We start from the raw sequence: 26,559 nt of genomic DNA on the forward strand, positions 1-26,559 counted from the left end.
CTGAGGTGCCTATGAGGAGGGAATCGGAAGAATATAAATACAATCCTGTGTGCCTGGTCAACCAGCCGGTGCAATTTTAGACATTACACAGAAATAAAGCTCACATGAGATGGGAGAGAATTCTACAGGATCCATAAGGATAAATCCCTATCCGATCCATAAATAAGAATATAGCAGGTGCTGTGCTGATAAAAAGAAAGGTCCATTTAGAAATGGAAATGGTTGGGAGGAAGGAGTATGTTTTAGTCCTTTCTTGTGGTCAAAGAAAAAATGACTATCAAGCTTCTTAGAAATTAAAATGAATAAAAAGGCCCAACAAAGCAGCACTAATATAGAGATTTTATTTAAATTGTATTGAGTTTTTACAGCACATTGCATGTTTGTCACAACGCAACTGCACAGTTTGGATTTTTGGCCACATCATGTCACTTACACCCACAAGAGCTCTGAAAGGAGTATTTGATGAATACATCTGAGCTGAGAGCCCAGAGTCTCTCTCCAAGGCCATGCAGTATGTTCACTGATGGGACAGTCCCTCAAAAGAGCCACACAAAAGTAGACAGATAGAGTCTCCTCAAATGTTACCAGTCTTACTCCCCCTGAAAATGGGCAGAGTGAAGTGCAATGAAAGTCAATTTAATTAAAAAGCCACTCGCAACTGGCAGTAAATTTTAATGATTGAGAAAAGGCTTAGGAGAATTTTACATATCAGAGACAAGGAATAGTTTGTTACTTTTTCAGTGATCTCAGGAATTTCCCAGACACAAATCTCCATTATTCAACTCCATTTAAACAAAAAAAAAAGTTCTGCTAGGCTGACCTAAATACGCCAAAACTTTTTAGGTTACATCCATGACAAGTATAAAAGCACAGATGCTTCTCTGTAGGACTGAAGAAAAGGTCAGGACAAGTAACAATTCTTGTTCTAAATGCAGATCCTAGTTATTTTCAAATGAATTTTTTTTTTTCTAGGAAGCAACATGAAAGTAGCAGTTAGACAGACAGCTACCATAGTTTTAAAACAGGATAAGTAAGCCTAAGTGTAATTTACCTTTTATACACCAATGGATTAAGGAAAATGTATAAAGGAAATACTAGTGGTTTCATTACAGGTCAAGGAGACTATATCTGTCCCAACCACAGTACATGGCTATGTCACTGTATCTTTTGGTTAAGTGCCACTGGTACATATTAAGATGAAACAAAACAAAACAACAACAACAAAAAAAACCAATGTTTGGTCCAAATGGACACATTTTCTCTCCCAATTTTGGTATCAAGGCTTTATTCTCTTCTGTTTGGGTTCCATTGTTAAGTGCACAGAAATAGACAGCAGCATTTGTACTGAAACCCTCACATACCAAACAGCATATTCTAGGAGGTAAAAACCAAATGCTAAATTCTACCCTCAAGGTGTCAAGTGTTCAGGATAAGAAGCAGTGTGACCCAGAGGAGGCAGCAGCCAAGGGAAAGACAACATGAGGGAAGTGGGCAATGGAACAACAACAAAAAGAAAACCATTGTTTTATTTTCATGCCAGGAGAGGATCAAGGTGTAACTCCTGTGTTAGCACCAGGACAACTAGGAAAAGTCAGGCGCAAAGGGCAGGGCACAATCAGCAAATATTTGACAAGGATCATTTCTGCTTTTCCCTTCTCATTCTTCACAGTGCATACCTTAAGAGCTGCCACTGAGTAACAGAGACTACTGCCTTCACAGCTCAAAATAACTGACTTTTGCCAGAACCGAACATCAGCAGAGTTTTCCTCTGCTCCCAAAAATGTCTCACTCCTTAGAACTGTCCCTCTAAACTGAATATTCACTGATGCTGGCTGATGAGCCAAGTGAAAAATACAGCAAAACCTCCACTTGCTGAACCAGTCTTTAAACCAAACTCCACAGAAAGACAGAACTACTGCAACTAGAGGGAGTGCCTCTAAAACTGAGCCTTCATGCACAGACACAGAGCACAGAGGAACAGGTTATAGTTCATTTCAAATAGGATAGAATTCCTATCTTATATACTAGAATCTGCTTTTTTCCAGGTGGAGGAGAGATGGATCTGTTTATCACTTGGAGTTTGGTTATACATATGTCTCTCTATTGCTGTTTGGGGCACATCATCAGGCAGTATCTATGAAATCATCATCTTGTGACCCCCAGGAGAAAAGCGGGAGTCACCAACTCAACATTAAGCTTCCAGACTCTGGGTCTGGATCCAGGACCATTACCCCAAGGTGAGGGTCTCACCAGCAGAAGACCTCCTGCCAAATTGGAATTCCTCTGCTCCAGTCTCATGGTACCAAGGAGGATTTCTCAAGATGGTATCTTTGAGCTCTGTGATTTCATGAGCCATACCAAGGAACCTTCAAAGCTACACCTGAAGCAGATCCTCCCTTCAAACCTGCTAAAATTGGACAGGTCATCTCCTCTGGCATTCAGCTGGAAGCTGTAGCAATGGGTTTCTTCAGATGTTGGCTCATGAGTTCCCTGGCACGAGATACTTGGATGTGTTCGTAACATGAGTTACAGACGAGAACTGGGTCATAGAGTTGTTGATCAGGAATGGGCAACTTCAGGTGGCAGCAGCCAGCACAAAACACATTCCCACAATTTCTGCCAAAGCACAAAGAGGGAAGAGTTCATCAGAAATGCCCATATACTGAGAACGAATGATACTCGAAAAGGCCTTACATGAGTAAATAAAGAGAAAAGTTGGGCGAAAACAAAACATCGTCCCTATAAAGACATCTCCATTTTCAGATTAACTCAACTTAGCTCATATACATGTACGTCACTGCATTATGAGCCATAAAGAATCCTACAGAACATCTTACCTGCAATGGTGTCTTCGTTTGGCCAACCAGAATTCACAGTCACAGTTATAGCAATGTGATGCCATATGGTCTGGAACCCAGCGAGTCACCTAACAGAAGGTACAAAGAAAAATTCCAGGTCCTTGTCAACCAAGTGGAAGAGCAACACTGCAACAAGGAAAGCATCTCAGGAGAAAACAGCAAGGTCTGTCTTTATAGTTGGCCACTACTTGCCTAAGAAGACAGTCATCTAGGAGAGAGCTCCGTGTACAGCATGTCACTCATCTCTGAGAAATATGAGAACTCAGTGCCTCACGTAAGTATGCATTTGCCTGCACATACCTCAGTCTCTTTCTTATCAACAGGTTCCCAGCTTGCTTCTGAAAGGCAGTCCTCACTGTGATCAGAGCCAAAATCTTCTATATCACTGCCATCTGACTCCTTCAAACATGTCTGAAGAAAAGGCAAAGATATCAACACCATCTTCACCATCACTAACCTTTATTGTTTACTATGCATCAGGTACTATTCTAATTACATTACATGCATGTACTTCTTTAATTCCTCCCAAGAAGCTTATGATGTATACTATTATTATTATCATCCCTATTTTACAAATAAGGAAACTAAGCATTGAGAAAGTCAAGAGATAGTAAGTAGTAAACCGGGAATTTAAACCTAGTACAGTTGACCCTTGAACCACACAGGTTTGAATTGCATGGGTCCACTTGTATGCAGATATTTTTCAAGAAATACAGTATAGGACTATGTATTTTTTCTTTTTTACGATCTCCTTAGTAACATTTTCTTTTGTCCAGCTTACTTTACTGTAAGAACACAGCATACAGTACATCTAACATACAAAATGTATGTTAGTTGACTGTTTATATTATCAGTAATGCTTCTGGTCAACAGTAGCTATTAGTAGTTAAGTTTTGAGGACTCAAAAGTTGTAAGTGCATTTTTGACTGCACGAGGGGCCGGCACCCTAACCCCTGCATTGTTCAAGGGTCAACTGTACTTTGGCTTCAGACCCATGCTCTTAACCAATATGCTTTATCACAGCGTGGAAATATTTCTCATTATATTCTAAACCAGGGGCTCACAAACTATGGCCCAGAGGCCAAATCTAGCCCACTGCCTGTTTTTGTAAATCAAGTTTTATTGGAAGACAGCCACACTCATTTATTTATGTATTGTCTGTGGCTGTTTTTGTATTGTAACAGCTGACCATCCCATCCCAGCAAGCAGACAACAGGCAAGTGGGGATGTCTTAACAGGAGGAAGGGAAGTGCCTGTGTTCATGACAGGATACTGTGGCCAAGAAGCTGACTCCTAGAAGCTCCCCAAGAACTGTGTCCCCAAACTGGAGGACTCCCAACACAGCGAAGCCTAGACAGTCCTCACCATCTCTCACTTGGGTTATTCCAAAACATATTAACCAGCGGGCGCCTGGGTGGCTCAGTTGGTTAAGCGACTGCCTTCGGCTCAGGTCATGATCCTGGAGTCCCTGGATCGAGTCCCGCATCAGGCTCCCTGCTGAGGAGTCTGCTTCTCCCTCTAACCCTCCCCCCTCTCATGTACTCTCTCTCTCTCTCTCATTCTCGCTCTCTCAAATAAATAAATAAATCTTTAAAAAAAAAAAAAAACAAAAACATATTAACCAGCCTCCCAATGTGGGTTTCAACTGCCTCGTCCACTTGACACACTACTGCTAGACTAATATTCTTAAAATAAAATCTGATTAAGATAGTGGCCAAAAATGGTGCTGCCTTGAGGGCAGAATCCAAACAAGAAGGGATCTCGAGCTGACCTTTCCAAACCCTGTCTACTTCTCTAATATTAGCTCCCACATCACTACCCAACTCCCTCCCGCATGGCCCCAGCACACCTGTACATGCACGTGGACACACACACACACACACACACACACACACCCTACCCCTTTGTTCAAGCCATCCCATTGGAGTACCTATTGCCTTCATGCTTTTGAGAATGGTATTTCCTTTTCACTGTCTACCTAGCCAAATATGACAAATTCTTCAGCACTCAGCTCAAACGTTATCTTCTCAGGAAAGCCTTCACTCCACCCCGGACCCCAACACCTGATGCTTCCTTCCACGGTAACACTTCAGACCATCATTCTGGTTGTCTGCTTCTCTCTCCCAATACACCGTGAGCCCCTTGGAGAGTGGAGACTAGGTCCTTCATCCTACAGCCCAACCACCTAACACGGTGGCACACAGCAAGCGCCCAATGAATAAATGTTGACCGGATGGAAGGCTGGATGGATAGAATAAACGGATGGATGGACAGCAGTGGTGAATACTTACAAAATCATCCTCATAGTCCATGGGGGGCTCTGCTGGAGGGGCACAGCAGTGACGGATGTCCAGCCTCATCTGAAGCTCACGCACTTGTCGACGTAGCTGTTCCACCTCTTGCTTGTACCCTGCTTCGATTTGCCGTAATCTATGCTGGATCACATCCGTGGGAAAGGGGAGTCCATCATCATCCAGGTAGAGCGGAGGCACTGGAGAAGGGCAGCTCAGTGGAACAGGCTTTGTGCTGGAGACCTGCTTTGGATGACCGGACAACCACATCCGGTTATTTTTTCCTCCTGGACCAGTACAGTGTCCATTGGAATGACTAGAACAGACTGGTGACTTGACCCCTTCTCTCTGAGCCCACTGGCCCCCAAAGCAGGGCCCTGTTGCCCGCACCTGCTTGTTGCTTGACCTCTTGCTACAACAGCCATAGGAAAGCAGCCGCCGAGGGGTGGTCTCCCCACTTGGGAATGAAGTCACCATTCCTTGGAAGCTGTCCCAGTTGGATCCTAAAAAAGAGAATTCACTGATCTGGCTCTGAGAAATTGGCTTTCGGGCCAATTCCAGTGGCACTTTCCCAAAGCGAGGATTTTCCAGTAACGGCCCATTCCTATTATTCCCTCTTTTGCCAGCGTATTCCTCCTTATGAATCAGATCTGGCACAGAACTGGGCTGTTCCTGGTGGGAGATGCTTGCCACAGACCCCGGGGGATCTTGGCTGAGGAAGTCAGTGCTTGGCTCTGGAGGAGTCTGGCAGGTAGCACTCGGTGGGTTGCAAAGGGTGCCCAGACTGTGATCTGGAGCACATCTGGAGGGCACACCTAGCATGGAATCCAGCAGGGCCCGTTGGGGGGCACCTGTCAGGGAGTCCTGGGAAGACTCAGGAAAATCACAAACTCCATGACACTTGCTGGAACCAACTTCAGAGAGTGCACGGACAGCTGCTTTTTCAGGACAAGGTTCAGATGGCTGTTCCGTGCCATCTAAAGTCCTGCTCAGCTCACTGTGGGCAGGAGGGTCTGGAGCTGGTGCCTTAGTCTCTTCCAGGACTTTGATCTCAGGATCAGAGATGTTGCTCTTCATCTCCTGAGGCACTGCAGTACTAAGCAGTTTGTAACTTGGAGAACAGCTTCTGTGACTCTTGAAGGGTTTATTGCTCAAGTAGTCTTTCTGGCTGCTGGGCAGAGGGGAAGGAAGACCCATTTCTCCTGCAGTCTGCTGAGGACCTCCTGCCCCAGATTCCACGAAGGTCTCGGATTCCTCAGGATTGCTATGCCAGGGCTCCAGGCCTACTCTGGCCTCCTGACAGTGGTTATTGAGGTTCGGGTCACTGGATGTGCGAGTCAGGGGGCTGCTTGTGTCGCAGGCAGAAAGCAGATCATCCATAGATCTGGTTTTAGGTAATCTGGAATGACAAACACAACACCTCCTGGTCAGTAAATGGGAGCCATCTCCAATATATAGAATCAGACCATCAAAGCCAGAGTTCATAAGAAATAACATTTAAGATTACAAATAACCGATGTTCACTACAACAAGTCTACTGTGCAAAAAGTGAAGGATATGAACTCTGTCCTCCAGAATCCAGGATCTGTCCCCAGCTTTTATCGGTCCTCACCCTACACAGTCTCCCTGGGCAATCTCAGCCACTCCCATGATTTCAATGCCTTCTATGCTGATGCCTTCTAAACCTACTATGCCAGCCAGCCAGCCAGGACTATACCTGAGTCTCAAACCTAATGTTCAACTGCTTCTATCATACACGGTAAGACAGAAGGAAAGCAATTTTGGAGCTCGATGATACTGATTAGCCATATGACTACACGTAAGTTATTTAGCCTTTCAGACATGTGCTTTCTTCCTCTATAAAATGATCATCGTAATTTATACCTTACAGAGATGCTATGAGGATTCAAACTATAGGCAGACAACAAACTTTTTTTTTTAAAGATTTATTTATTTATTTGACAGAGACACAGCGAGAGAGGGAACACAAGCAGGGGGAGTGGGAGAGGGAGAAGCAGGCTTCCCATGAAGCAGGGAGCCCGACGTGGGGCTCGATGCCACGACCCTGGGATCATGACCTGAGCCAAAGGCAGACGCTTAACAACTGAGCCACCCAGGCGCCCCAGACAACAAGAAACTTACTAAGACTACACTCACGACTTGTCATTTTTACTACTTTCCTTATTGTAAATGATCCCTTCGTCACAGTAGAAACCAACTCAGTCTTTTACAACCACATAGCAGCAGCGCGTGCCTTGGAGTCCTAAGTCACCATGGAAACTTCCCCAAGTATAAAGCACTCAGGAGTTCTAGAGGCATTCGTGCACACCAAATGGGTAACAGACATTTTCAAGAATGTCTGATTTTTAACACATTTCAAAAGTCCTTAGAGCAATGAAAACTTCAGGGAAACTTGCCAGGAAACAGTGGAGACTTCACCAGACTCCTATTTTCAGATGCCTCAGTCAGTCCAGCCCATGCAGAAAAATTCCTCAAAGGTTGAGTTAAAATATGGCTGATTTTTTTAAGTGTTTGGTTTTTGAAATGTACTGTGTTTTGTAAAGATTTTTATGTGTGATTTTACTTTTGTGATCAATTTTGATTTTTATTTTGTTTTGTTTTGTTTTGTGGTATAAAATTCCAGGAAGGCAATAACAGTGGTTGTGATCACAGTCTCTGGGGTCCCATAGCCTGGGCTCGAATCCCAGCTTGGTGATTTTTTAACTATGCGACCTTAACTTCTCTAAGCCTCAGTTCCCTCATCTATCAGAGAAAGGTAATAGTACCTACCTCTTAAAGCCATCATGAAGATTAAACAAAATCCATTTCAAAGCACATTGCTCAGTACTTCCCATATTGTTGCACTTACTGTTTACTTATTTATCTCCTGCTTTGAAAGTGCTTTGAGGGCAGCACTGTGTCTTATTTGAATCCCCAGCACCAGCCAATCAAACAATTTGAGAAATAAATAAATGAGCTTAAAATCTAACATCAAGTGTCCACTGCTAGGTACCAACTGAATGCAACAGACCAGTGGGGTTCAATATTTGGTGTACATTAGGAGTTCCTATAGATCTTCTAGATATACAGACAACCAGGCCCATCTAAGACCTATGAATGAGAACGGCCAAGAGTGAGAACCAGGCACCTATATTTTTAAAAAGTACCACAGCTAACTTTTGTCTTTTTTCGTTTTACTTTTTTATTACGGAAACTTTCAAACATACAAAAGTGGAAGAGTATGAATATCTCCCATGTACTCTTGACCCAAATTCAACAATATCAACAGTCTCCTATCTTCCACAGCTGATTCCTACCTGCACAAAAGATTTAATCAATAATGCTGGTTAAGGGGCACCTGGGTGACTCAGTTAAGCTTCCGACTCTTGGTTTCAGCTCAGGTCATGATCTCAGGGTCCTGGGATCAAGCCCTGGGTTGGGCTCTGCCCTCAGTGAGGAGTCAGCTTGAGATTCTCTCCCTCTCCCTCTGCCCCTCCCCCTGCTCACCTGTGCGCACTCTCTCTCTCTTTCAAATAAATAAGTAAAATCTTTTTTTTTTTTTTTTTTTAAAGATTTTATTTATTTATTCATGAGAGACAGAGAGAGAGAGAGGCAGAGGGAGAAGCAGGCTCCCAAGGAGCAGGGAGCCCGATGCGGGACTCGATCCCAGGTCTCTGGGATCATGACCTGAGCCGAAGGCAGACGCTTAACCATCTGAGCCACCCAGGTGCCCCTAAAATCTTTTATAATAGTAATAATAATGCTGTTAGAGACAATAATGCCTGAGGAGTCTAGAACAAAGACAATTCATCCTGCTAGGGTGGTCAGGGAAGACTACACAGAAAGGGTAGGATTTGAGCTGGGTGTAGCAGAATGTGTTGGAATTCAATGGAAAGAGAGAAAAGAGCTCAGGGCATTTTTGATCTAGGGAAAGGTAGAACCAAAGGTAAGTCAGGTCAGGTATTTAAAAAAGCATTTTTTTTTATTTGCATACTACTTGGTCCTCCAAATCCAACTCTCCATCTTGAATTGCCTATAGTATACCTTCTCTTTGCTAATATTTCAATCCCAACCTGCCTGTATCTCCTCCTCCGGCCCAGACTGATTCTTCTCAACTTCCCAATGTCTTTGGGTTGGTACCAATATCCACCTAGTTTTTAAGCTCAAAGACCTCTACTCTTCACTTCTACCCTCCCACAGTCACTCCATAGTCTCCTAATGACTTCTCTACAAAGTTTCTGATTTTAATCCTTTCTCTTTTCCAAACTCCCCTCTTCATATCTGAATTACAATAGTGTTGACTGATCTCTGTGCTTCCAACTACCCACCTCACTGACTCATTCTCCAAAAATCCTGTTGTCACCAGGTCACAAAGACTTCCTACAATGACTTACTATTGACAACTGAATCTAAATAAACTCAGGATAATGTTTATTTTTTTAATATGTAGGGTTTTTTTGTTTTGTTTTTTTAAAGATTGTATTTATTTTTGAGAGAGAGAGAGCACAAGCGGGGGAGAAGGGCAGAGGGAGAGGCAGGCTCCCCACCGAGCAGGGAGCCCGACGCGGGACTCGATCCCAGGACTCCGGGATCATGACCTGAGCTGAAGGCAGACGCTCAACTGACTGTGCCACCCAGGCGCCCTCAGGATAATGTTTAAAGCCCTCGATGAACTATCCTGTATTTCTTCCTTTCTATTCCTCAAAATGGCCCATTCCTAACCCCTGCCAGCTCTAGAGAGATTCTTCTTTTGTTCTTTAAACTATCTTTCATGTATCCAATTCCTTTGGACCCCTCTCCACTACCTTGTTACCAAGCTCACAAGTCCCTTTATTCCATTCATTTGTTTGTTCATTTAAGCATTTACTAAAGCACCTATTATGTGCCAGGCCGAGCCAGATGCTAGAGACACAAAAAAGCCAAGGCTCCTGCCTGGTCTTTCATGAAAACTTCTCCAAGTAAACAGTCACCAAATGATCCCTTTTTCACTTCTCATTTCTCCCAATAGCTTTGAACTACACACATTCTTATTTGCTTAGATGCTAACTTAGAACTGATCTCTAGCTGTCTTATGTCTGTCTTATTATAGCTTTTAAAAAGTATCTTAAATGGGATCAATATCTTCTCTTTCGTATAGCCCACAAACCTGTACAGTACTAGGCAGCTAGTAGGTATTAAAGAAACATTAACTGAATTGAAAAATTAGATATTAGGGGCACCTGGGTGGCTCAGTCAGTTAAGCATCCGACTTCAGCTCGGGTCATGATCTTGGGGTCCTGGGATTGAGCCCTGCATCAGAATCCCTGCTCAGTAGGGAGTCTGCTTCTCCCTTTCCTTCTGCCCTTCCCTTCATTCATGCTTGCTCTCTCCCTCTCAAATAAATAAAACCTTTTTTTTTTAATTTTTTTAAAAGATTTTATTTATTTATTTGACAGAGAGAGAGCACAAGCAGGGGGAGAGGTAGAGGGAAAGGGAGAAGCAGGCTCCCTGCTGAGCAGGGAGTCCAACACGGGGCTTGATCCCAGGACCCGGGGATCGTGACCTGAGCCCAAGGCAGAGAAGCTTAACCAACTGAGCCACCCAAGCACCCCAATAAATAAAATCTTGAAAGAAAAGAAAGATTAGATATTTAAGGCAGTGATTATTAAATGGGTGATAGAACTTAACTGAGAATTTGATAAGTTCTGGGCCCTCTCCCTGGAAAAGTAAATTTATGAACCTATACCCAAATTCTGAATAGTATGAGGAAGGAAGAAAATCACAGAATTCCTGAAACCTATCCATGGGCCCCTGACCATGGACTCAAGACCCTAAAACCGGTAATTTAGGGTGGTAGGGTTTTTTTGTTTTCCTTTATAATATTCAACCAATAATTTAAGTTATATTTTAACTTTAAGAATCCTCCACCAATAAACAAAGATCAAAATTTTGAAATGTACATATCCTTTGAACCCAACATTTTCATTTCTAGGAAATAATCTGGCAAAAATATTAGCACAAATGCAAAGATAACACATATAAGGTAATACTACTGAACGGTACACTTAAATGGTGTACAGATGGTAAATGTGTGTATTTTACGCACAATTGTTTTAAAAAACATACACATAGTTAAGAATGTAAATTAAAGCACTCCCAATAACAATTAAAAAAAAAAACAAATCACCTAAATGACCAATAGGAAACTGGTTATATAAGTTATGATACACTCTAATTTTGGACTGTTATATGTGTCACTAATCAATAAAAACAGCTTTAGGGGCGCCTGGGTGGCTCAGTCATTGGGAGTCTGCCTTTGGCTCAGGTCATAGTCCCAGGGTCCTGGGATAGAGCCCCGCATCGGGCTCCCTGCTCGGCGGGAGGCCTGCTTCTCCCTCTCCCACTCCCCCGGTTTGTGTTCTCTCTCACGCTGTGTCTCTGTCAGGTAAATAAATAAAATATTTTTAAAAATAAATAAAACAGCTTTATATGTGCCTTAGAGGGGTGACAGCCTAATACAACATGGGAAAAACAACTTGCAAAAGAGTATGCAAAATATTCTGTTTTTGCATCTTAAAAAATGTTTTTTTAAGAAATCAAGAGTCGGAAGCTTAACCGACTGAGCCACCCAGGAGCCCCAAAAATGTTTCTATATGAGATTGTGACGTGTGGCTATATCTATGTAGAAATAAACATCTGGAAGGACAGGCACCAGAGTGTTAGCAGTGGACACCTGTGGGGGACAAAGGTCTGAGAAGTAGGACTTTCATTTTCTACTTTTACATTGTTTGACTTTTTTTTAACTAGGAACATGCAATACTCTTATAATGTAACTAACATCCATTCTACTTCCCCCAAGTACTTAGCCAGAAGATAACTTTAATTTTTATGTCTGCCTTTAAATGCTGGCCTTTTTCTGAGGGAGAATGTGAAGGCCATCCGTCTTCTGGGAACCCACTTCCCTGAGAATCATATGCTTCCAGAAGCTATTGCTGCATATAGCAAAGGTCACTACTAAGATAGCAAGTGCCCCAAGGTCTTCTATCAGTGAACATACATCAAGACCATTCCCACAAACCTTCCTGAACTAGTCCTTTCTGTTCTGTTCTGTTCCCCTCTCCCCTGCTTGACTATGTCACATGGGGTGACAGCAGCTCCAGGAAAGAAGGTAACCCATCTTATCTTAAGAGAGGACCTTGAAAACACACAGAGTGCACTCCAGGTCAGCTACAAGTCGTGAGCCAAGTTTCTCCTTCAACTGAGTCAAGAAGTTGCTTTTAAATATCTTATGAAAGCTGGAGAACATGAGGCGAGGCACAAGGCAATCGCTGCCTTCCCGGCAGAGAGGAGAGAGCAAGGAGGACTCTTCGTACCTGTCCAGAGAACGGCCTGAAAACTCCTGGCTCTGAGCCGCCGGGGAAAGGTAAAGGTCCATGGTCTCCTCCCCGAGCGGACATGGAGACGATGCTGGCAAATAAACAGCTGTCCAGAGGTGCAGGGCCCGCACGTGACACACAGGATGCAGGACCTAGGGAAGCGGCCCCGTACCAGGGTTTTGTGAGCTATTCCAGGTCCCTCTTCCTTCTCAGCCCAATGTTCCCCCCACTACTCAGCCCATTCTCCCTGTAGGTCTCCAAGTAGCACGTACAGGACAAGGGTGGGGACTTACCATGTCGGAGCCAGGTGTGTAGAGGAAGTTATGGAAGTTCTTATTGCCAGCTCGCAGGAGAGCCCACACAGAGCAGGTCCGCTTGTAGATGTTGCGCTTCTCTCGCTCACAGGGGTTGTTGGCCAGGAACGTGCCATAGAGGCAGGAGTACGTGTGCTGCACCAGCTTGACCTGGAGGGCCGAGACAGTTGGCACCTGGGAGCCTCGGCCACCTGCCCCCCCCGCCCCTGGTCACAGGTTTTAGGACTTACCAGGAATGCTTCATTAAACTCAAATAGGCAGGGAAACTGCTTGAGCAGCTGATGAACAGAATCAAGCCACTGGAGGAACACCGGGCATTGCTCATTTTGGTCCTCTGCATTCTCCTGGTGGCCGCAGCGATCTCCAAACTTGTGCCCAAAATCTAGCCAGTCAGACTCTACTAAAACTTGGAAGCCCTGCAGAAAAGAGAGTCCAAGCATAGGGCCTTTCTGGAAAGGCTAGTGTGCTACTCCCCAGGGGATGCCCGAAGCAGGGAGCTGGCAACTTCAGAGAAGAGCAGAACTGATCCTAGAAGGGGACTCAAAGCCACCAATGTCCTCTACTGAAAGATCCCCAAGACAGATCCAGAGGGCCCAGTACCTTCCCCACCCCCCTTTCCCTCTGGTCTTTCCCACCCAACCCCACTCAGTACCTCCAGCGTCCTGTAATATGGGTCCAGTAGTATCTTGGCCAGGGCTACGATCTGTGGCGTCCGGTCCCAGCCGTCCGAGCAGTGCACCAACACGGGCCGGCCTTCCCGGTCCACAGTATTAGCCACGAGCACGGCTGCCTTGAGCATCACCGACAAGTGCTGCAGCCATTTGGTGCTCTCCAGGGCCGACAACCAGCTACACGAGAGCAGAAATCAAGTCCGTCACCAAGGGCGCTGAGGCTCCGCCGGTCTCTCCGCCACCCACGGCCAGCCACACCGAATGAAGTCCCCAGTGAGGGCTGAAGCCAAGGGGTCCAGGCCGTGGCCTTTCTGCCAGGAGCTATCTGGCAGGAAGGTAAAGGAGACAAGACCCGAGGCACACAAGAGACTCAGGACCGAGGGAGGAACGGGAAGCATCGCGTGCACGTTTAGCCATCCTTCCCCCAGTTCTCTGTGTTCTTTACATAGGACATCGGATCCAAACCAAAGGAACCCGGTGTACTGTGGCCGTTCCAAAGTGCTGGCTGAGGAGCAGAAGATGTGCTCTTGGAACTGGCCCGCTGCACCAGGCCCTCGGGTCTCCCGTACCTCCACACTTCCCATCTCCCCAGCTCATCTTCTAAGAACTAGAAGAACGGGGTGAAGGACAAGACGAGGGAGGACGGAATGGGGGCAGGCAGGGACCACCTACTTGCTGGGATCTGGCATCTGGCTACACACAGCCCGGAGGTACTGGAAGCTGTTCCGGATGGCATGGATGTTGGCCATTCCCATGAACACAACCTCACAGTTGGGGTAGTATTCTGTAGACATAAAGATGAGGGTGGAGCCTAAGAGCGTGTCCTAGAAACAGGCATCCAGGACAAGAGTGGTCCCTGTGGACCAGGCTTCCCAGGCTGCGTGGACCACTCCGCTCTGGATGCTTGGGGGCCATATGCTAACAGTAGTAACGAGGATATTAATGACAAGTGATAGTCACAGTACTACTAGTAATGACAACATATAGTAAACTCTCAATATACAGTGGCTGCTCTAGGTCAATAATTTTTATTATCATCCCCATTTTACAGATAAGACAATAAAATTTGGACGGATGCAGCAAATGAGCCACCGCTAGCTAAGTGGAAGAGTCCTGATTCCAAGCCAAGTTTGTTTGGCTCTTTCCACTACACAAGCTGCCCCCAGGCCCCTCCCCACCGAAGCCACCCAGAGCACAGAGCAGCTACGGGGCGGGGGGCGGGGGGCGGGTAACAGTCATACCTTCGCACTCACAGCCTCCACCCTTGGCCCGGTTGGCCACTGCCGCCGTGTAGGATCGAGCGTCCAGGATCAGCAGCTTCTGGGGGGCCGCTGTGCTCTCCACTCCAGAGCATGCAGTCAAGGAGGAATCTAAACACACAGCAGGGAGAAGACCCTGGGTCAGCCAGCCCAGCGTCAGCCTACCCTGGGACACTCTCTTTCAGCAGAGAAGAACATACAACTGGAGATCCCTGCCCGCCCACAGCCTCCCAAAGGGCAGGGACCCCGGCACCCTGTGTGTTGTCTTCTTCCTGTCCTCTCATGGGGGGGGGCATGCTCCCTGAAAGCCAAGGAGGCCAAGGTGGGGGCTCTCCAGGGGGTCAGCACCACCCGCAACACCTTACCGAAGTCAGTGTCACATGCCTCGCTGGCATCACTATTCCCAGTGCTGAGGGAGCCCCCAGTGGCCCTTGTCCCCGGGTCCAGGGCACAGGCTTTGGCGATGGACGTGACCAGGTACTCATCATCGGCATTGCGCCAGCCCCACCAGCTGATCTCCGGCTGGCTGCAGCGGGCGATTGCAGCCCCGTTGCGCAGGTGTCTGACGAGACGGAAGGAACCATCATGCCCTTGCCGTCTGCAGCCCCCAGCGGCCCCCCAGGCCTACCACCAGAGCCGACCGGGGCTACGCATTCACCCAGGCCGTGATACTAGCAACTAAAAGCCCTTGACATATCTAGAGGGCTCTACGGTTTACAAAGCACTGTCACACACATTTCTCAAACGGTCTCTGTGTTCCCAAGGTGACCTTGACTTCTTGAATCTGCACAGCACCTGCTCCAGGTACAGATCCCAGCAAGAGAACAAGCCTAAGCCCATAGCAGAACAACTCCTAACCTCATAGCTGCTATCTCACTCTATTTTAGCTACAATGTTCTAGTGCAGGGGATCGGCAGGCTTTTTCAGTAAAGAAACAAACAATACATGTTCAGCTTTACATGTCACAGCCTGTCTCTGTCACACATTCTTCTTTCTTTTTGGGTTTAAAAAAAAAAAAAGCAACCCTTTAAGAATGTAAAAATCATTCATAGCGCTGGGCTGTACATAAAACAGGCTGCAGGCTGGATTTGGTTCACCGGGCCATAGTTTGCCATCCCTGTTCTAATGCCACAATTTACACACACATTGTACACACATTGATGCAACATTTTACACACACACACACACACACGCACGCGCACACACACACACATCCTCCAAAAAAGTAAAGTGAATGTATTCTCCAAAAGCCTCATCTTTAGAAGAAAAGAGCTAAGGCAGTTTTTGATTGGAAATTATTTCATTTCCTGCAGGGTGTCAATTCCCAGTCAACCAGGCAAAATCTCCACTTTTGACTCTGTCCTTCTTGCATAACAAGTGTCCTCCCTGCTTCCTGTCCCCTACTGCTCACCTATACACAACCACCGGGATCCGCTTCCAGGAGCGGAAGGAAGCCACATTCTCCAGCTCTTTGTCTGTGATCCACACAGGAACCAGAAGCTTCTGGGGGTAACTGGGGCACAATCTGTGAAGAGACCAGATGGGGTCACCAAGCGCGATCTAAGGCCTGTGACAACAAGATCCCCAGGGGTGGCTTTGTGGGAAGAGAGACCAGGAGGCCTCCTCTGTCACAGAACCAGGGGCTCGGCCCAGCGAGGTCGGAGTCTGGATTGGTATTTGGGTTCTCCACCCCCTGCCCTCTCACTTGTAGTTGCTGTTGATGTGGGAGACTCTCCAGACATTCTGCAGATCAAAGCCCATCCTCGTGAGCTCGGCCTCCTGCCGACATCGTATGTGCTCTCCTGCAACACAGCCCCCGTGCCTGCCCGTCAGCCTCCAAGGGCGCCATGGCCGTGGGCGGAGGAGGGCTAAGAACCAAGACATATGAAGTCTCCCAAATAAAACAGCCTGGCCTTACCTGGCTGACACAGGTGGGTATGCTGGTCCTCCTCTGTCAGCCCCAGGCACCAGGCATGGTAGGCGAAGGCAAAGAGGTCTTCAGGCTTGGCAGGTCTCGCCGTGGCCCGGCTTAGCCGTGACAGCCACTCTTGGCACTGCTTGAAAGTGGAGAAGTGGCACCTGCCAGGCGAGAAGCCACAGACTGAGACAAGAGGCAGGTGTGCCTTGGGGCCATAAGGGTCAAAAACAAGGCCACAGGAAGGCTGTGGGGAGGGGAGGCTTTAAAGCAGGAGGTGAAGCATGGGGACCCTGGGGAGGACCAGGGACACTGGCCAAGAGAACTTATCTTTGTGACAATTGTCTTCCCAAGAACTCTAGTCCTTGGGACATACTTATCCCTTCGAATGGAGCCCTACCACTTCTTATATCAAATCTAAACTCTACCACATGTCCCTGAATGTCCTGGTACTCCATGTTCTCTCACGACTCCTGCCGAAGGCAGGAGTCCTGTTCACACCATTCCTGTGTCTTTGTTTCTTCACTTCCTCTTGATAACGCCTCCTCTCGGCCAAGCCACATCCTACCAACACTTGGAAGACAGTTCTGGTCCCCCATCTTCTTTGAAGCCTTCCCAGCCCACCCAATTTTACAGACCCCTTTCTCTCTCAGTCTTAATATGCTTAGAGTATTAAACAGTAAGTTTTCCCACAGCATATTGCCACTGTTAAGTCTTCCTTCAGCAACTAGACCTCAACCTCCTTGAAGGGAAGGCCAGTGTGGATTCTCCTTCTGAATCCCTACAGACCTGAGCACATGACAGATTCTAAACTGAACACTCTTTTAATGATCCTTGGAGTCATTCCAGATTCCTCTTTCTCTCATATCCAATCTGTCAGCAAATCCTGTCATCTCTCCCTTCAAAAATCTGAACACTTCCCGCCATTTTGGCCACTGCCACCCCAGCCAGGCCACCATGCTCTCTCACTTGGCTCACTACGAGAGCTTCTTAACTAGTCCCTCCGCTTCTGCCCTTGCCTTTGCGCCTGACCCCCTCCCATCTATTCTCAATACAGCAGCCAGAGCGATTCTATAAAACATTAGATCATATCTCTCCTTTGCTCAAAACCCTGCAGTGGTTTCTCATTTCCCTCAAAGTAAAAGCCAGTCATTATGACACTCTGACACCCCCCTTACCTCTCAGCTCTTATATCCCACTACCCTCACCCACGTGCACTCCACTCCAGCTACACTGGCCTCTTTGCTATTCTTCCAATATGCCAGGTACAATACCCACCTCAGGGCCTTTGCACTCACTGTTCTCTCTGTCTGGCACCCTCTTCACTCAAATATCCACATGGCCACTTTCTTCAGGTCTTGACTCAAATGTCACCTTTTCAATGCAACCTTCTCTGACCCTATTGTTTAGAGCTACAACCTTCACCCCCATAGCACTCCATATCCCCTTTCCCTGCTTTTTCACCTTTACATTTACTATCATTTAACACATTTTACTCATTATTTACTGCTGGTAACTACCCATTGGAATATAAGCTCCATGAGGGCAGGGAATTCTTTCTACTAGTTCCCTGCTGTATCCCCTGTCCTTATAACAGTCTGCCATAGAGTAGAGTGCTCAATAAATATATGTTAAGTGAGTTAATAAATGAACCCACCATCATGTGAGCTCTACATGCCAATCCTAGGTGCCTTCACTACCCTATTTAATCCCTATGACAATTCCATGAGCTATGCATTATCCCATTTTTTCAGGTCAAGATACTGTGGGTCAGGAAACTGACCTCCCAACCGAGAGAGGGTTTCTACCGTTTCTTCCTCATGGGGAAAGTGAGGCAATATTTTTCCTTCTTGCTCCAGAGAAACCCTGCATCAGAGAGGTCTGGGCAAGACTAGGGCCAGAGGACCTGAGTGTAGCCCCACTGTTCTCACCTCACCACCTTGGAGTCCTTGCAGGCAATGTGCAACTGGAACATATCACGGCTCTCCACACTGTCAATCATCCGGAGGGGGACCTTTAAAGGAAGGGCAAACTAAAGCTCAGATCCCCACCCCAGCCTAGATGGGGATGTATCCAATACAAGGAAGGAAGCCGATATTCACTGAGGGCCAGTTAAGTGCCTGGTAACTGTGCGGGGTCCTCTACCTATGTGACCTTAAAGAATAATCACAAGAACCCTGCAAAGCAGATATTTTCACACCAAATTATTCCGAAGGAAACTGAGCCTCAGTTGGGTGGCTTAACCAAGGCCACACGGTCGGTAAGCGGCACTCTTCCCAACAATGCCACTGTGCCCCTTAGAAGGGTCAGCAACAGAGTAAGGGAAGGAAGAATAAGAGAGAGGCAGGAGGACAGACCCACAGCCAGGAGAAGGAGGCAGGAAAACAAAAAGTTAGCGAGAAAAAGAAAGGAACCCCAACTCTTTGGAGACATGATCAAGTCCAGCGCTGGAGCAATCCCACCTCGAATCAGGCAGGGACTCTGCCTTGGGTGTGGGAGAACAAGACAGGAACTCACGTTGATGACAGAATCTTTGAACTTGATATGCAGCCGGTAGTTGGAGATGGCAATGAGGGCATCGGCTGCCCGGCCCAAGAACTCCACTCCCTCACCCTGCAGCACTGTAAAGGGCACCTGTCGAGGGACAGAGGAACCCTCAGTCCAGAAGTGAGTCATCCCTCCATTGCCCTCCCCAACCCCGATCTGTGGGATCCCCTCGGGAAAAGCTGGGCCAAGGCGAAACAGCAGAGTCCTCTCCACGGTAGCAGCACCAGGCAACGGCCACACAGGAAAGCTGCCCTTCCTTCCCTGGGGCCAAAGGCTCCGTAGCGCGCACACACACAGATTCCCCTCCCTCTGGAGACCCGGAAACAGGAAGCCAAAGCCCCAGGACTAGATCCCCTTGGAGATGCTGTTTGTGGGGGAGGGAAGGAAAGGTCTTTTTAACTGGGCAGAAAGCTCCCCCCACCCTGGGCCCCCAACTCCTCCTTACCTGCAGGTTCTCCTCCTCTTTCACTAGTTCCTTGGGGGGGAACAGATCCTTGGCTTGGATGTACTCCAGGCTGGGGGGCCCCTCCTCACCCTGTGGGGAAAGCCTCAGCCCTAAGTCACCAGGCTCCGCTTGGCCCAGCAGACCTCATTCTGCTCCCCTCCCCTCAATAAACCTGCACAGACCCCCTACACACTTATAAAGGTTTGGTCACCAGAGGAAGGAAAAGGGGCCTGGCTTGGTGGGAGGGGAGAAGTGGAGGGGGTGCTCAAGCCTAGTCAGCCTAAGGGAAGAGTAAGGTCCGAAGAGGAACTGGGAGTCTGCACTCCTCGAAGAGCAGCAGAACCAAATAGAACCAACATTTCCCAAATGGAGGAAGAGAGAAAACTAAGAAAAAGAGAGAAAACAATGTGAGGGTAAGACAGAAGTGGGAATGGGAGGTGCTGCCCTGAGAAAGAGGAACCAGGTGTGGCAGCTGGATATGGGGACAGGAGGGAAAGCGGGCCCCTAAAGCCACAGACACTTCAGTCTGGTAGGTGAAGGAGACAAAGAGAAGTGGGTTGGGGGATTCAGTCCCATGCCTCTAGAGGGCCTTCAGGGATGCTTTCAAAAGGAGGATGTGATTTGGAGCTGAGCTTATCTTCCAGTTAGGCCCACACTGCTCAAGAGCCTCCCCCCGCCCTCCACCTACCAAGCAACCTGCCCTGCCTGCTGATAAGAGGGGAATTCCTAAGGAATACCCACAGCAAGCAGAAGTAACTCCTCTCCCAACTACCAGGGAGGGGTGAAGAGGGGATCCACGGGTCTGGGAGAAACCAGGAGACCCAAGGAAGGCCAGGGGAGAGAGAGAGGAGGCCTGGCAGCCACCCACGGGGGGTGGGGGGGGGGGTAAGGAGGGGAGGGGTGGGAACATCTGAGAGGACAGATGGGGGAAGCTGGGAAGGAGCATTAAGCCAGAGGGGGGGAGGAGGGGAGGAGGGGAGGAGGGGAGGACTGAGAATGATGCAGAGGTACGGAGCCCTGCAGAGGCAGGGAAGATGGAGAAGAGAGGCTGTCTGGGGGACAGTCAAGGAGAAAAGACTGGCGTGTCAGGTGAGGTATGGAGTGGTGGAAGGGGGAGGGGAGTGGAGCCAGGGAAACAGCTCAGACATCCTGTGCTCCCCGACTGGCCCCGTAACATCCCAGACCAGCCACATCCCACATCCCCAAGCAAGGATGCTGCGGGTGGGACCAAGATGGAGAGGCGGAGGTAAAAGGATGTACCCCTGCAGGGCGGGGCCTGGAGATCTGCAGTCAAGGGCAGTGGCTGCGGGGCCAAGATGGGTCACAGAATTTCCACCCCCCGCTTTCCATAATCCCCGGCCCCCGAAGATGAAAGCAAGTCCACGAAAGAAAAGGGAACCCCCCTTCCCCTGCCAGGGGCCACGAGAAGGGGGATGGGCTAAAATTCGGAATCGCCAAGGGCTGGCCCTGGGCGGGGCTGTGGGTGCAGCAAGCACTGGGACCCCCGGGCCCCCGCAAGCCAGGCCAACACTTACGAAGCAGCTGAGCATGGAGCAGGAGACGCGGGCGGTCAGGCTCATGGTCGCGGGCGGTCTGGGCCAGCGCACATGTCCCCGGAGCCGCTGCGCTGCCCGCCAGTGCCGGGCGCCCGCCGCATCCCGGCTGCGGGGCCCGCCAGGTGCAGCCGCGGCGACCAGGAGGCGAGCGCGCTGGCGGCGGGGCCTCGGCTCGGCTCCCGCGCGCCTCTTCCCTCCTGTCCACAATGGAGCGAGCCCGGCTCCGCCCTCCGGCACGAGCGCGGAAGGGAGGGGAGCGGGACGAGGGGAGCGCCCGGGGCCGCGCGAGGAGGGGCGTGGGGGGCGGATCCTCTCGGCCCCGCCCACGGCTCCAGGCTCCTCCCTCCTCGCGGCCCCTCGGCGGCGTGCGAGGGCGTCCTCAGGGGACGTGTGGGGGCTTTCTCAGTCTGGGCTGCGGGACTGCCCCCAGACCGCGTGAGAGGGTGAGGCAAGCCCTCCTACATCTTTTCATTTCCCATATTCTCAGGTGAGCCGGCCCACACCCCTCTTTTCACACTCTGTCCCCATGCTCTCCCCACTGAGTTCCCCCAGTGCCTGTCCTGAATTCCCAAGATAAAGCCCACCTACGGTTTCAAGGCTTCCTCTTTTCCCTAAAACCACCACCCGCCATACCCCTGCCCACCAGTGTCCTCCAATCCCTGACGTCACTAAATCGCACTCCCTTTTTTTGCCTCTTAGAACAGACACTGGTCTATGCCAGGTTGGTCACACCACACTCCTGAAAGGGAAGTTCTCTAAGTGTTTTTATTCCATGGCCCCTGCCCAACCCTACTCCTTCAGCTCCATCTCCCCTTGTTTCACATCCTCTGAAGTCTGGATAAGAAAGTCCTTCTTGGAGAAGAATTTTTTAGGCTGGGAAAGAGAAGACTGGAACTACAGACCACAAAAGCTATGCAAAAACAAAGAGTAGGGTATGGAGGGAGTTGGGTAGAGGGCCAAGGAATAAGGAACAGTGAGGTTCAACGTGTCATCAAGAATCACAGAAGTTGCTGGTCAGAACCCCACACTTCCTGTGCCTGGTAACTTGCAGAAACCAGAGCTTTGGTTTTGCTTTGGGGGTGGTGGGGGGGAATAGGAGAAAACCTGACATTGTATTAAGCATCTACTATGAGCCAGTCAGGTTTCAAACATTATCTCACTAAAACCTTTCTTTTTTTTTTTTTTTTTTTTAAGATTTTATTTATTTATTTGACAGAGCGAGAGAGGGAACACAAGCAGGGGGAGTGGGAGAGGGAGAAGCAGGCTTCCCGCTGAGCAGGGAGCCTGATGCGGGGCTCGATCCCAGGACCCCGGGATCATGACCTGAGCCAAAGGCAGATGCCTAACGACTGAGCCACCCAGGCGCCCCTCACTAAAACCTTTCAACTCTCCAAGAATTAACCTGTTTTGCTGGTGAGAGGTCAGGCTTAGAAAGAAAATATGCGAGTTACCTAAGCTATTTAAATGGTGGTGCTAGGATTCAAAAATAGACTCGGCTAACTCTGAAGCCCATGGTCCTTTCGGAAAGTCACAGAAGAAAAAAGGAAGGGGGCTATCAGTGGGTGGGGACCAAGACCAGCAGGCTTTCTAGGAAGAGACCAGAACCACATACCCACATGCCTGCGGAGGGAAGGAGAGGTCCTCTCACCAACTGAATTCCTTAACCTGCACAGGGGACACTTGAAGAAACTGAAAAGATACAGCCAGAGCAAGGGCCTGCAACTCTCCGCTCTCTTTTCATCTCACTGCCTCCTCCTCCGAGTTCTCCGGGGTTAGGTAAGGGGTTCCCTGAACGTGAGATGAGAGAAGGGCATTTCCAGTTAATGGAAGGTATACAGGATCATTATCACCCCCACCCCCATTCCCTGCGCAACCCAGTGATATTCGGGACCCCTTGAGGCTGCTCTCCTGCTATATATCCAGTCAGCTATGAGTGCAGGAGCTTAAAAGACAGCAGCATCTTAGAGCTGGAGAAGCCCCACCATTTTGGTGGAGTCACTCCTGATACAGCACCCACAATATTCGAGGGGCCCACTAGGAAATGCAAGGATCTTAAGATAAAGGAGGCCTGATTTTTCAGACCAGAACAGAGAGCTTCCACCAGGGACCCAAGAAAAGCATGAGAAGGGCCATTATGAAAGGCTAAGAGAGCCAGTGGTAGTATAGGGAAGGCATGGCATACATAGCATGTGCAGGAAAAGACTTCTAGAGGCTTCCTGTATATTGGCTGATGTTTTGTAATCTAAAGAAACCCTAATTTATTTCCAGGAGAGATGAACCTGTTTAGAGGCTGAACAGAGTAGCATGGAGCTCAAGGTCCAGGAGAGGTAGGGCAGCTTCACAGAGAAAGACAGAAGGATTATAGAAAACACAATGGTCTGAGGAAAGAGAGAATACTCACCATTCTACTGTGGTGAGGGTCCTGGCTGTCTGCTTCTTACTGTAAAAAGACAGAAACAAGATTAAAGAGCACCATTAACATTACCTTAGAATCAGCAAATGCCACACATCTGCTCCTAACCTCTACAGCGAATTTCACAGAGAATCCGGCCTCTCCACAAGTCCCCGTGCTAGACAGAGGCAATGTGAGCTACGTGGGGAGAAAGCAACAAGTGATTCTGCAGGGCATGGAGTTGGCCACAAAGTTCTGGAGCAGGAATGAGTGTCATCCAAGATTATTCAGCAGAACTCAAGGGTCCCGATTCCCAGACCAGAAAGAGAAGAACACTCCAAACGCTGTTCTTTTTGGGAAAGCAAAAGAACTGCCAACTCTGAAAAGAGAGGCTGCCCAACCAGGACTTGACTTCTGGCCCTGGAGGGACATGAATCCACAGGAACGCTCTGCCAGCCTCTAAGTCTGGGAGTAGCACCCACCTGACCTGTTTACTGGGGGCAGAGTCCAGAGCAGAGGACAAGAGGGAGGGGACCACAACCTCTGAGCGGAATGCCTTCTGGCAGCAGGACTGAACAGATCTGCTGAAAGTATTTGGCACCAAGTGGGATGCAGGTTTGTGGGAGGAGGACACAGAACAGGGACAATCAGGCCACCCCAGGCCTCAGAGTCAGTACCTGTCAAATGGGCCCAAGCAACAGAAATTCAGGATGGGCCTCCTTGGCCCACTTAGGGAGCCAGGCCCAGGTTTTACTGACACTTTCTTTCATGCCTGCTATCCGAGCTCAGGAGCAGTCCAGCAGTGCCCTGCGGAAGACCGCGGGGATAAAAGCCTCCATCTGTGGTCCTGCCAGCCTCCCTGATCACAGCCCACCCGTCCTCACGGGGGAGCCAGCAAGAGGCAAGCCAGAGGTGCTGCCTCACCGCCCACTGGCACGCAGCCTCAGGGAAATGGAGGGAGGGAAGGAGGGACAAGGACCAGGGCTGGGATGCCCAGGGCTCCCGGACCAAGGGGATCTGGCCCCGGGCCGGGGAGGGGGGGGGGGGGGGGCCGGCTGGGGGGGGGGCCCCGGGGGCCCGGGTCTAGAGGGGGGGGCCCAAAATTTTGGGGGGGGGGCCCCAGAATGACAGGGGGCGGGGCCCATGAAGGCGGGGGGGGCGGGGGCGGGGCGGGGCAAGACGTGGTCGTTGCGGTTCCCAGACTGGCAGTGCACGGGGCACGGTGACTCACCCAGGCGGCGTCCGCCCGACCCTCCGAGGCCGCGCTCTCACCACTTCCGTCTCCCCCAGCTGCCGAGGCCGCGCAGCTTCGACCCCACCACGGTGCCTCTTTCCCCAACCAATCGTATCTCCGGTCTGTGCCCGCCCTGGCCAATAGCCACACCAAGTCCCGCCCTGCCCCCACCACGCAGCCGCCGCCCTCACTCTTCACTCCGCTCATTGGTCAACTGGGGCAGACGCCCTCCCAGCCTTCAGCCTATCGGGTGCCGGAAGACAAGACAGTACCTGGAGGGAGGAGGCACGGCCCCGGAGAGGAGGCTCGGCCAATGGGAAATCACAGCGCGTCCCTGCGGCAGCCAATGAGAGAGCAGTAAAAGGGGGGCTGCTGGATGAGGCTCCAGGGGCCGGAAGTGGGGGTGGCTGTCGCCTACTGGTAGCGCAATTGGAGGCGGAGCCTTGTAGGGGCACAGGCCTTACAGCCACTTCCGGCGACGACCACGCCTTGGGTGTAGTTCTCAAATAGATCCCCGGTGGCACCTTAGTTTGTCCGTTTCCAGTTTTTGGTTTCGCTGCGGTTATCTCGTCCCAAACCAGGAAAGGGAGAAAAGACCCCGCAGGCTAAGAGAGGAGGGAGGCCTGGGCGCGAGGTTCTGTCTTCCGTCTTCTCCGACTGGAGGCGGGAGTATCCTCTCTTCTGCGTCGGGACGGGTTCCTCCGACCCTTACTTTGCATCAGCGAACCGACCGTGCCGTCCTTCAGGACCTGCATGGTGCCGTCAGTCCCGAGTAAAGATCTCTCATTTGAGAGATACGAAATCTGGATCTCAGATTGCCACTAGCTAGCGGCGACCTCCTGGTCTGTAAAGAGAGTGGGAACAGGACTCACCCAGCTCTTTGCTCCTCCCTTCCTCTCTCCCCTCTGGGAAGCCAGAGTAGGCAGCATGGCGGAGGGTGGCCGCTGGAGGTCGCCATGGCCAAGCGATACCACCAACCCGGCAGAACTGGAGAACCGTTGATTCAGACTCTCAACCGATAGCTTCACTGTGGGGGGCTGGCCTGAAGGCTTTACATACCAGGCCCCGGCGCCAAATTGTCTTCACGTGTCTCTGTTTACAGAACATTGGAACTTTGACTACAGCTGGTAAATTCCGGCAAAACAGGAACCTTGCCCGTGTTCACTGCTTTAACTCCAGGGTCTAGAACAGTGTCTGCAACTTAGCAGATGCTTAATATTTGTTACATGAATATTGAACTCTTCCAGGACGATTGTACTTTACTCATTCCCAGCACTTACTATAGTGTTTGATGATCACAAGTGTTTCAGTATTTGTTCAGTGCTCTATTACAGGCTTCCTAGAGGGCAGAGCTTAATTCTGTATATATCCCTTTCCCCAAATCAGGGGAAATAGGAAGTCAGGAGGCTGCATGCAGGTAATACCATGTTTTCCCAAGAGCAGATACCAGATCCAAAGCTTCCATAGAACTGAAAATACTGTATGTGGAAAAGATGGAGAGGATCAAGCCCCAGATCAGAGAGGCAGGATAGATGTCAGTACAACAGGCCCCAGATAATAGAGGCAAGATAGATGTGGTCAGTACGAAGGAGAGGCCAGGTTGGATTCTAGGCAGAGACCGAACACTGTCATAGGAGAGGAAAGTTTCCCCTACTCCCTCTTTCCTACTAAAAGCCAGAAACCAGCACCCTCCTTCAGCACCCTTTCAAAAGTGGGTCCTAG

At 49.3% G+C, this 26,559-nt stretch overlaps 1 protein-coding gene across 7 annotated transcripts; it reads right to left on the bottom strand.

Annotated features, from left to right (window-relative positions):
• Window positions 1-325: 325 nt before the first annotated feature.
• MTMR4 (myotubularin related protein 4) lies at window positions 326-26,532 on the bottom strand. Of its 7 annotated transcripts, none has more exons than XM_032428542.1 (20): window positions 25,110-26,532; window positions 23,613-23,651; window positions 22,824-22,999; window positions 19,656-19,745; window positions 19,181-19,297; window positions 18,595-18,677; window positions 16,667-16,827; window positions 16,454-16,550; window positions 16,160-16,273; window positions 15,114-15,310; window positions 14,731-14,859; window positions 14,162-14,273; window positions 13,471-13,666; window positions 13,049-13,234; window positions 12,798-12,968; window positions 12,502-12,656; window positions 5,150-6,548; window positions 3,159-3,269; window positions 2,838-2,926; window positions 326-2,616 (listed from the first exon to the last, which is right to left on the bottom strand). In XM_032428542.1, exons 3-20 carry the CDS (start codon window positions 22,827-22,829, stop codon window positions 2,439-2,441), a joined length of 3,591 nt encoding a protein of 1,196 aa, XP_032284433.1. In that variant the 5' UTR covers window positions 22,830-22,999; window positions 23,613-23,651; window positions 25,110-26,532; the 3' UTR covers window positions 326-2,438. The 7 variants fall into 7 exon arrangements, with proteins under 7 accessions (XP_032284433.1, XP_032284432.1, XP_032284434.1 ...); XM_032428541.1 differs by lacking the exon at window positions 25,110-26,532 and adding an exon at window positions 24,835-24,981; XM_032428543.1 differs by lacking the exon at window positions 25,110-26,532 and adding an exon at window positions 24,281-24,612.
• Between the last annotated feature and the right edge of the window lie 27 nt (window positions 26,533-26,559).

This window comes from Phoca vitulina, unplaced genomic scaffold (assembly GCF_004348235.1).
Source record: "Phoca vitulina isolate PV1807 unplaced genomic scaffold, GSC_HSeal_1.0 scaffold40, whole genome shotgun sequence".
Classification (NCBI taxonomy): domain Eukaryota; kingdom Metazoa; phylum Chordata; class Mammalia; order Carnivora; family Phocidae; genus Phoca; species Phoca vitulina.

Coding starts and splice junctions, on each gene's coding strand:
- MTMR4 (XM_032428539.1), bottom strand. CDS start 21,235: ATGAGCCTGACCGCCCGCGTCTCCTGCTCCATGCTCAGCTGCTTC. Junction 12,969..13,048: donor AGTTTAATGAAGCATTCCTG/GTAAGTCCTAAA, acceptor TCGGCCCTCCAG/GTCAAGCTGGTGCAGCACAC. Junction 12,657..12,797: donor ACACACCTGGCTCCGACATG/GTAAGTCCCCAC, acceptor CCGCTTCCCTAG/GTCCTGCATCCTGTGTGTCA.